This window comes from Ochlerotatus camptorhynchus, unplaced genomic scaffold (genome assembly GCF_037179485.1).
Source record: "Ochlerotatus camptorhynchus isolate MF236.1 unplaced genomic scaffold, CSIRO-AGI_Acam_v1.1 ptg000403l, whole genome shotgun sequence".
Lineage (NCBI taxonomy): Eukaryota > Metazoa > Arthropoda > Insecta > Diptera > Culicidae > Ochlerotatus > Ochlerotatus camptorhynchus.
In genome coordinates this window covers 96463-108209 of record NW_027040889.1, presented here as the reverse complement: position 1 = coordinate 108209, position 11747 = coordinate 96463, and the positions used below count along the sequence as shown (strand labels likewise).

The following is an 11747-nucleotide window of genomic DNA, read 5'->3' as shown; positions in this document are numbered from 1 at the left end:
GTGATAAGCTTATCTAACTGTGTTGCTGTATACATATAATGATCGAATGTGTAGTGTGATACAGAGGACGGAAATTCAATTATATGCTAAATCAGCACGAGTATTTTCTTGTTAGGGTGGTGCTCTAACATATGCCGGCCCCCGTTGAAAGTGTCGCCTTTCAACCAAGGAACACGATATCATCGGCTGCTTCGGTTCGCTTCGGTCGTCGGTACTGGTAAACGATTGGGTATCCTCGTGTTTGTTTGGTCTGCTACTTCTCATCTGGTTGTTGTTGTTTTGATGATCAGCTGTTTTCCTCCCACGACTAATCATATTCCAGCTCGGCTCGGATGACGTCACGGGATTCCTCACACGACAGTTCTTCTTCGGGTTGCAGGTAGCTTTACAGGGTTGTAGCTCGGTAGTCTTCAGTGTTGGGCATACTCGGATTGAGTAGCCATCGATGAACCAGGACATGTCGGAGGATGAAAAATTCTTAAGTTTTTTGTAAATTCAATTAAATATTAACTTACAGGGTTGGAGGCCCGCAGGCCTCCCGTTGCGCAACGCCGTAGCGATGCGATAGAAGACTCATTGCTCTGAGTTTGGGTTGGCCGGACTAGCGACGTCCGTTGTGGGTTGGCGTATCGGCAGGACGCATATCTTGGAGATGGACCGTGTGTACTCCCCGTCGGCCGTCCGCACAACGACTACACGGATGTTGTTATCCTCGCCACGGTAGACACGGGTGATTCGGCCGTACTTCCACTTCAGGGGTGGAAGGTTGTTCTCCTTGAGCAGCACTAGAGTGCCGACGTCGATGTTGTCCCGCTGTTGAGTCCATTTCGTACGTGGGTGTAGGCCAGAGAGATAATCGGTGCTCCAACGCTTCCAAATGCGTCGGAGAAGTTCGTTGTTCTCCTGCCAACGGTCGAGGCGGTTTTTTGGGATCTCGGACAGGTCGGGTTCAGGAAATGAGGTAAGTGGTCGATGTATTAAAAAGTGACCCGGAGTAAGGACTTCCAGATCGTTAGGATCAGCAGAGAGTGGAGTTAACGGTCTGGAATTTAGGCAAGCTTCGATACGAGCCAGCAGAGTAATGAATTCATCCTGGGAGAGCACAGAATTTCCGATGGTGGCCCGCAAGTGCTTCTTGAAGGATTTAACTGCCGCCTCCCACAAGCCACCAAAGTTCGGGCTGCGGGGCGGGATGAATTTGAACGCAATGCCGTCGTCTGCACAGTGGTTGATCACTGCTGCTTGGTGTTGTTGGTCGTAGAATTGCCTTCGTAGTTTTGCCAATTCTTTCGCTGCTCCCTTGAAATTCTTGGCGTTATCGCATTCGATGAGCTTCGGCGTCCCTCTACGAGCGGTAAATCGATGAAGTGCAGCCAGGAACGCGGCCGTGCTAAGGTCGTAGACGAGCTCTACGTGGGTAGCTTTTGTGACAAGGCACACGAAAATAGCTACGTAGCATTTGGCCGCTGATGCTCGCGGTGACTTGCGGTACTGGAACGGTCCGCACAGGTCAACTCCAGTGTTGAGGAATGGCAGCGTTGGCGTGACTCGCTCAGGTGGGAGATCACCCATTAACTGCTCGAGGTTGTTGGGCTTGCAGCGGTAGCAATTCACACAGGAATGCACCACCTTCCGTGCCAGGTTACGGATACGAAGTGGCCAAAACTTTTCTCGAACACAGGCGACGAGCAGTTGCGGCCCTGCGTGGAGATGTTTTTCGTGGTAGTGGACCAATATTCGTTCTGTGAGCGTGTGACGAGCGGGCAGGATCATTGGGTGTTTTCTGTCTTCCGAAATGGCTGCATGCCGCAGACGTCCACCCACACGCAGGATCCCGTTGATCAGAATTGGTGAAAGGTTTTTGAGCTCGGAGCGAGAGCTAACATGTCCACTGGTGCTGATTTCAGACAACTCTCGGGCAAATGATTCTTGCTGAGCGATCTGAACGAGAAACTGAGTAGTGTCATTCAGCTCGAACGTGGTGAGATGTCCAGTTTTTCGGTTGTTGCGGTTCTGGTACGAAACGTTGTGTTGGAAACGGCGTAGATAGGTGACTAGCCGCACCAGACGAGGAAATGAAGAACGAAGTTCAAACAGTTCGTTGGGTGGTACTGCTTGTACCGGCAGCGATATCGGACGTTCCGCTTGGGCGATGTTTGGTAGATTGTCAGGAATTGGTTGATTGATCGGTGGCCAGAAGCGAGATGGTTGATTCAGCCACTGAGGTCCAATCCACCAGGCAGGTGTATTTCTCAGGTCCGCAAGGCTCATACCACGTGAAATAATGTCCGCTGGATTCTCGGAACCGGGAACATGTGACCAGATACCTCCAGCGGTAAGACGCTGGATCTCCGACACACGATTGGCGATGAACTTCTTCCATCGAGCAGGTGGTGAACGAATCTGGCAAAGCACTATCATGGAGTCTGTCCAGAAGAAGGGCTTTGTCTTTAGGCTTATGCTCAAGCTGACCTTGTCGTACAGATGAGCCAAAAGAAGTGCCGATGAGAGCTCTAGCAACGGCAGTGTGATCAGAACCGAGTTCTTCGACTTTCCGCTAGGTGTCACTCTCGATTTAGCACACAGTAGTCTGACGGAGATGCTTCCGTCGATAGATACGGTCCGCAAGTAGACGCAGGCACCGTATGCGCGTTCAGATGCGTCGCAGAATCCGTGTAACTCGACGAGGACAGGATCTCGTGCGAACGCGGCCCATCGTGGGATGGATATCAGTGGCAAGACGATTAGGCTGTCGCGCCATTCCCGCCAATATTGCTGTTGCTTGGGTGTCAGTGGTTCGTCCCACGAAGTAGTAGTCTGCCAAAGTGATTGTACGAAGATTTTGGCCAGAACTACGACAGGACCAAGCAATCCAAGAGGAAGAAACAGTTTGGCAAGATCAGAGGCTACGACACGCCGAGTAATTACAATTTGAGTTGACCATTCGGGAACTGCGTAGCTGTACGTGTCCGAGGAGGGCTGCCATTGGATTCCGAGAGTTTTGATCGAAGTAGAGGGTGAATCCAGGGCTAACACTGATCGTTCGTCACGCAGTTCAATGGGAATTTTCGAGAGGACTTCAGTTGAATTTGATGCCCACTTGCGAAGGCTGAAACCGGCGGACTTCAGAAGCGCCAGTAATTGCTTGCAGAGTTCTTCTCCTTCTTCTTCGTCGTAGACACCTGTCAGCATATCGTCCACATAAAAATCTTTTGCCAACGTTAGCGACGCCAGTGGAAAATCTTCAGCACCTTGTTTAGACAGCTCTTTTAGGCATCGAGTAGCCAAAAACGGGGCTGACGCAGTACCATAGGTGACTGTCATGAGTTCGTAGGTGCGTATCAGTTCTGATAACGATCTGCGCCAGAGAATACGCTGGAGTGGGTAGTCCAAAAGATGAATGAGAAGCTGACGGTACATCTTTTCGATATCTGCAATCAGGGCAATACGATTCATACGAAAGCGAAGGTGTATGGCTAAGAGGTCATCCTGGACAACTGATCCAACCATCAGTGCCTGGTTCAGCGAAACTCCACTGTCCGTCCGACAGGAGCCGTCGAATACGACGCGTAGTTTTGTGGTTGTGCTGTCCGCTTTCTCTACTCCGTGATGTGGTAGGTAATAGGACGGGACAGCAGGTGAACATGTGGAATCGTTGACTTCTCGCATGTGACCCAGCTGAAGATACTCATCGATAAAGTTAGTGTAGGCTTGCTTCAGCGGAGGATTTGCATCGAGACGACGTTCTAAGGCGAGAAATCTTCTAGTGGCAATCTGCTTGGAATCTCCGAGTTGGGACAGAATAGATGTATGCTTGGGAAGGGTGACTACGAACCGTCCCGAATCATCCCGATATGTGTTTGCGACAAAATGTTCTTCACATGCGACTTCCTCCGCAGACTGGGTACTTGCTGACCAACATGACTCGACTTCCCAGAAACGAGTGATTAGTGAATCGAGAGACTGGTCACTGCATACGTGGGCTACCTTTGGAGTTGAGTCGCACTGTCCGGAACCTATTTTGCCTGACGCTACCCAACCGAAGACGGTGTTTTGGAGGATCGGCTTTTCAGGACCCAGCTTCGCGAATCCATCTAGCAGCAAGTCGTAGTATAGTTCCATGCCGAGGAGTATATCGATAGAGCTCGGCACAAAGAACTTCGGGTCTGCTAGGACAACGTTTGGTGGAAGTTGCAATGTAGAGGTATCAAGAGTTCTAGTAGGAAGATCTTGGGTGATATTTTTCAAGATGTGAAACGATTGAACAGCCTTGAAGTCCGTACAGTGAGACGCCATCTGAACGTGAACAGCGTAGGACGAAACGATTACAGAGTTGCCTACACCCCCAATCTCCTGATGACAGTGGTAGCGGCGCAACTTCAGCCTTTGGACGATGTTCTCGGTGATCAGGTTCAACTGCGACGCTGGATCTAACAGGGCTCTGGCCCACTGGGATTGTCCATTCGAAGCGAACACCTTGATGATTGCCGTCTGCAGCAGCACAGTAGCAGGAACAGAAGGAGCTCCGACGACGTTGGTGGACACAAGGCTAGTGGCAGAGGGCTGTTGGGATCCAGACGATGACGACGACGATGGCGAGTGAGTTTGCGAGAAGGACTGATTCGGAGGATTTCCCGGCTGGACAGGAAATGAACGTGGAGCGTTTGGGTTAGTAGGAGTAGATGGATGATCAATCGATGCTTGATGGAGCATAGTGTGATGCCTTTGGTGACACTTGTCTACTCGGCATGTACCAGATGAACATTTGCGAACCATGTGCTCCGGCGATAAACAATTAATGCACAAGTTCTTTTTCTTCACAAGATCGAAGCGTTGCTTAACTGACAACCCTTGGAAGAATTCGCATTTGAATGGAGAGTGGGCGGACTTCGAGCAAAACGGACACGAGCTGGTCGCTGAACTGGTGACGGCGTAGACGGCCTTTGATTTCAGCGGCCGATGCTGCTCCGGTTTGTGAGAATCCGACGAATACGATTTGGGCGACGGCAACGACTGGAGAACGGATAAATGACCACGCAAAAAGGCCATAAGATCGTGGTATTCTGGAACTTCTGTTGAACGATAGAATGACTCCCACTGCTTGAGGGTTGAGGGATCGAGACGACAGCAGACCATGTGAGCCAGAAGTACACTCCAGTTCTCCGTTAAGAATCCCATTTTGTCAATCATCTTTAGGTTTCGCTCGAACTCGTCGACCAACCGCGTCAACGATTCATACGATTCCCGTTTCATGGGCTCAATCGAAAATAGAGCGTCCATGTATGTCTTGAAGATAAGCTTCTTATTCTCAAACCTATTTTCAAGCAGCTGCCAGGCGACAGGATAATTGGCAGCTGTAAGCTCTATAGCTTCGATCACCTTCCTCGCGTCTTTCGTCAGAGACGCCATAAGGTAGGAAAATTTATCGAAATGCGACAAATCAGCATTGGAGTCGATAAGCGATTTGAATGAATCGCGAAAAGTGATCCATTCCGAAATGGTGCCATCAAAACTTGGCAGTTTCACATTAGGCAGATTGACCCGCGACTGAATAGGTGGATGTTGGTTGAGGTTAGGTTGGGAACACGATGCATGCATTTTAATTTCGTTAGCCAAGAAGCTGTAGACCAAAACGTAATCAAGTTCGAATTTCTGCCGAATAAGCCGATTGCTTTCTTGAGCGGCAGCCTTCTCCGCTTCCTTTTCTGCAACCTTAACTTCATCTTCTTCCTGCTCATCTTCATCTTCATCGTCGAACGATAATTCAATGGCCAGGCGATTGGCATGAAATTTCTCATCCAAGCCATCAATCCGTTGCTTCCATCCTGCTAGATGCCCTCTGTGTTGCTCTGCGTCGTAACCAGAAACAAATTGCTTTGCGTTGGCCAACGTGTCCAAATAGAACCGCTCTTGGTGACAAAGTGTCCTCAATCCCGGTGCCATCTTCCACAGCGACCAGCCAAGCCCAAAAGATGTTCAAAAATGCGAATCTCTCACTACCAGAGCCCACAACGCAACCTACACTAAGCTTGGATGAAAGCAGCAGTGACGTTCGATCGAGTGTAGCAAAATCGATCAATTGATTGAATCACTCTTAACTTCGCAGAAAGCTCAAATTTATCTTACGTTTTCTCAATGCCTATTTGCATGCAGTACTCACGTGCTTATAGTAATTAATACTACCGATGACCTTGTCCGACGATCAAAAGATTAGGTTCCTTTGTCCACTCAGGACAATGCAGACCCAAGCCAAGCCTTGCCTTATGCCACGAGGTTCCACAATGTTCGAAGAAATTCTTTTCTATCACTTGCAGCCGGAATGATTTTCAGCGCAATTAATCAGAAACGACAGTTCACTTTGCGCACACTATTCGTTTCTTATTACAGGTCACAAACAATGTTCTCCACACTTCACACGCGGCGAAGGGTTCGAGAGCCACACGATAGGCAAATTTTCACCTTTACCGACAGCGAGAATAGTTCACTAAAAACTGTCCGCGATTGTCCGTATTAAATCGCGCACATCCGGTTCGAAGGACCATAAAATGATTAAGCGGGGTCGACAAAGGCGCGAGAATCGGTGGCAATCGAACACTACTTCTTTCCGTTAGCAATAGGAAAAAAACGCGCGGTTCAAAAACGACACGAATCAAGATTTATTTCACTCTCCCGGTTATCGTAAGATAGAAGCGGACGACGTGTATATAGGTACGTTTGGATTGATGTGTATATTTCGACTGATCTGTCGGTCCAGCACAGAGATCTGATCTCTGCTGGGAGAATCAATATGTGAAAACGGATTGGCAAAAGGCCTTTCCGATCGATCACTGCTTCGATAGCCGAAAGCAGTGATAAGCTTATCTAACTGTGTTGCTGTATACATATAATGATCGAATGTGTAGTGTGATACAGAGGACGGAAATTCAATTATATGCTAAATCAGCACGAGTATTTTCTTGTTAGGGTGGTGCTCTAACAACCTCATTGCACGAATAGCCTCCAATGAGCTAAAAATGAAATAATGGTCAGAAGATAGTGAGGCAATTCGCTCTACTGCGTAAAATATAGCTGCGAGTTCCGCAACCTATACGTAGCATGGTTTCTGCAGTTTATAAAGGGTGTCCACGATGAAATTGCCACACACAAAATTGATTCGCAAAATTCGAGTTTTCATCCGATTGCCATCAAATTTTCAGGGATTAAGAAATAACTATTAAACTTCATTTTACCATTTTACTCGTATTTTATTTACAGTCCATACGCAAATGCCCGCACCTTGGCCTTAACCCCGGCCATAAGATTCTGCACAACCTGTGAATCAACCGTTTTTTGCATGTAAACCCATACTTTCTTCAGTTCCTCGACTGTCTTCACTACCTTAGGTCGTTTAAGAAGGTGCCGCTTCATAATCGCCCAGTACTTCTCGATGGGGCGGAGCTCCGGAGTGTTGGGAGGGTTGAACATTTTCGGCACGAAATTGACCTTATTGTCCGCATACCACTTCAGCACGTCCTTGGAGTAGTGGCATGAGGCCAAATCCGGCAAGAAGATTGTTGGGACGTTGTGGGCCTTCAGGAGAGGAAGCAGCCGCTTCTGGAGGCACTCTTTTATGTACACCTGTCCGTTCATCGTGTCCTGGGTCACGAAAGGTGCACTCCGCTTCCCGCACGTGCAGATGGCTTGCCAAACCAGGAATTTCTTCGCAAATTTGGACATCTTCTGAGTGCGGACATGCTCCGGAACGCTGAACTTATCCTTGGCCGTGAAAAACAGGTTGCCGGGGATCTGTTTGAAGTCGGCCTTCACATATGTTTCGTCGTCCATGATGCAGCATTCAACTTTCGTCAGCATGTTGAGGTACAACTTCCTGGCACGGGTTTTGGCGGACTTGTTCTGCTTCTCGTCGCGATTAGGGGCCTTTTGTACCTTGAACGTTCGAAGCCCAGCCTTAGTTTTGGCCTTCTGGACAAAACTTCGGCTTAGGTGCAGCTTCTTAGCCACATCCCTAACGGAGGCGTTCGGATTTCGGTTGAAGGCCCCAACTACGCTGTTGTGATTTTTGGTGTTGTACGGAATACTTTTTCCTTCACTTCTGGGCTTCCGATCGGTGGTCAACCGTTCCTCGAACCGCTTAATCACTCGCGACACCGTGGAATTCGCGATTCCCAACGTTTTAGCGATGGAACGATGCGAGAGATCCTTGTTCTCGTGATGAATGCGCAAGATTTTATCACGCACGAGCTGTTCTTTCGACTCCATTTCCGCGAGTTTTGATCACAGGACTTTAAAACTTGCAGGATGTAAATAATGCACTATGAACTAAATCCACCCAAATTTTCATTAAATTCTACCCAACGGTTAAAAAGTTAGAGCAATTAGTGTGGCAATTTCATCGTGGACACCCTTTAGGAGGCGCTATGAAATTGATTAAATGCACCAAATCCATTGGAAGCATTTATGGTTGACCCATCTGTGAAAAATCTTTTATCGTTACTTATATGGAGGTACTTGATTGCAAAAATTGAGGGAACAACCATCGACCGATGCTGATCTGGTATTCCAGCATGTGATGATCATCTGCTACCAGCCGAACAAGGTGATTCAGAAATATTAGCAAAACCTGACGTGAAAGAGGCCATCGTTGACATGAAGACTGCAAACACTTACACACTTCATATTCAACTACACGAGACTGCCAAGAATATTATTTCAGAAACAATACAAAACGGAAACGGACATTCACTTAGTAAAACCGAAAAAGAGGAAATTCAAAGTCTCAAAGAACTAAAAACATAGCCGGTATTCTATACAGAAACGAACAAAGGTAATGCAGTAGTGATTTTGGACAAAGAAGACTATGACAATAGGACGATGGAAAAAATACTAATAGCCCATACAGGCAGCTTAGGATTCACCCTAGCAATGGGCGATCTTGGATCAAAATACAAAAGATCGATTATTTTGGTACGATTAATCGATTTTTTGAATCGATCACAAACACGAAAAAATCGACTGGATCGATCATTTTTAGTCAATTTTTTGCAATTTAATATTGATGTTTTTTGCCTTTACCTTTGCATATCACTTGCCTTGAACATGGATTCTGCTAAACAACCAGTGTGACAGTTCAGTAGGCAAGAACGAGAAAGAGAAAGTTTTGGGCGACTGAGATGATTATAGACCTTTCTGACGTTTGATTGTCTTTCAATATCTAGCACACATGGATGAACGGACGGTCTGTTTTCCCACTAATCTGTTTCCCTCTTGCTCTCGCTTATTCGATTTAAATAGTGCAGTAGTGCACTGCAGTTTGACGAGAGGTTCAACCACGTTGAGCTGGTGGATACGTTTGCTATTGCAACGCCCCTTGATCCCCGTTTCAAAAAACTGTACCTGGAGTCTGGAAAATCCGTAGTGAATACCCCCATGTATACCACATTGCTCGAGACTATTTATCAAAAATGATAACAAATTTTCCGTCAGACAGACTTTTCTCTGAAACTGGTGAAACCACACAGAATCGATATCGGCCCAATGCAAAACGCATGGCTCAATTAGCTTTCTAGGGGTTCTTTTCGGATGAGTTTTGGGATATCTGAATTAAGTACTTTCCGTACTTACCTGGTTTTGCTCACTCCGACCATCTAATCGTTTTGTTTCATATGTTAACCTTTCGTTTTTAAAGTTGTTCATTTAATACCAATAAACGAATATTATAACCTCTTAAATCACTCACCTAATCAAGTATCCTGAGCAAAAACTTCCACATGTCAAATTAAATCATAATAGTCATTTACTTTATAATCTCATCATGTATGTATGTTACACTCACAACTTTTACTGCGTACGTACTACACAATTTATTTCTAAATTATGTCATATAAATGACTATAAAAAGTGAAATATAATAACAATATAGCTTAAGTAACGTGATATCAATTTTAAACTGAACTTAATTTGCACCAACTTTCCTATGATCCGTTATATTTGAAACATTTTTGTGCCATTTTGAAAAATGAATCGATTCAAAAGATCGATTCAAAAAGAACAATTCAAAATTATTGAACTGAAATCGGTGAATCGATTCACTAAGATTGCCTAATGCTAATTAAATCCCTCCCATCTATGGTTAAACATGTGGATAAAACGTTGAAAGAGTGATGGGCGTTTATTGGCAACACTACGAGTCAATTGAAAGTTTCAAACCCTGCTCTACAAAGGATCAAAGGTTTACCAAAGATTCACAAACCAGGAAACGAAATCAGGGAGATTATCTCGGCTGAAGGATCCCCCACTCATAAGCTTGCCAAATGGCTAATAAAGGAATTTCAAAATATGCCTAACCCCTTTTCCTCTCGCTCAGTTAACAGCAGCAGCACACGGGAATTCGCAAATCAATTTCAGGCATCAGGAGAGATTCGAAAAGATAAAGTCATAGTTTCATTTCATGTCACTGCACTTTTTCCTACTGTACCAGTAAACGAAGCCATCTACCTTTTAGAGGACTGGCTGCTGAAGCAGCGTGGGGATTCCACTTGGGAAAACAAAGTTCGGTCATATCTCAAGCTTACTCGAGCTAAGATTTGTCCGACAAATGCAACTTAACAGCTACGCTACTCAACTAAGACTAATTTATTGCCATTCAATTATGCTACAGTTCACCTACGATGGGTTTGCATTCTCAGCACCTCGTGCACCGCTCGCGATGTTGCTGTTGCCGTGTTGAATGATTATGCTGACACTGGCATCACCGTCGATGAAATTTGCCAAAGTCCCGGTAGCTAACGTCGTTAACTTACCCCTTCTTAGAGATGATCCTCCATGGGCATAATATCCGCTATTATGAGTTTGTGGAATTTACCGATGACCTCTTTAGACTCCGTTTCTCCATGATGATCCTTGATATTTAATGTGGGTTCCGGAATGTTTTGAAACGTGACCTTGGTTCTTCTGTGGGAGAAAATACTGAAGAGAATAGCTTTACAGATTATGATAGGAAGAATGGTTATTCCTCCAAAAATTACCTTCTTTTCCTTTATTTAACGTCGGTTTCTGTTCCGCAATCTAGTGCCAATCACCGACGGACATCGATTGCCATCCATTGACGGCAATCGAATGTGCAGGAAGGCAGCTATCACACCTGCGCAGGATATCGTACCCATTCAAACACACATGGGCCGGAACCAACGGCTTTACTTCCCTTCCAGTGGGAGCGACCCCAGCGTAGTGGTTAGCATTCATACCTCTCACGCCAAAGTCACGAGTTCAAATCTCACCCCCGGACAAGTCACGAATGACCCAAGGGCGTTAAAGTGACTATAATATATAATAATATATTATGAATATGTTGAATCATATCCAGAATTCTCAAGTGACATCAGCGTAAGTCAAATCAAGGTTCATGATATCTTAAAGGGTTTAAACAATTTAGATGCATCTAAAGGTCCTGGCCCTGACGGTGTTCCGCCAGTTGTTATGAAAACTTTAGCAATTGAACTTACTGCTCCATTATTTTGGATTTTCAATATGTCACTGGAATCCGGAAACTTTCCTAAAATATGGAAAAACTCGTTTTTAGTGCCTATCTTTAAATCGGGTAAAAAATCCGACATACGTAATTATCGTGGTATAGCTATTATCTCTTGCATTCCGAAACTTTTCGAGGCGATTGTAAATGAAAAACTCTTTCTTCAAATTAAAAACAGAATAACTACTATGCAGCATGGCTTCTTTAAAGGCCGTTCAAC

General features: G+C 45.8%; 1 protein-coding gene across 1 annotated transcript; it reads right to left on the bottom strand.

The window, feature by feature from the left end:
- Nucleotides 1-573: 573 nt before the first annotated feature.
- Nucleotides 574-5943, bottom strand: LOC135710810 (uncharacterized). Its single transcript, XM_065233498.1, has one exon. It carries the CDS (start codon nt 5941-5943, stop codon nt 574-576), a length of 5370 nt encoding a protein of 1789 aa, XP_065089570.1.
- Between the last annotated feature and the right edge of the window lie 5804 nt (nt 5944-11747).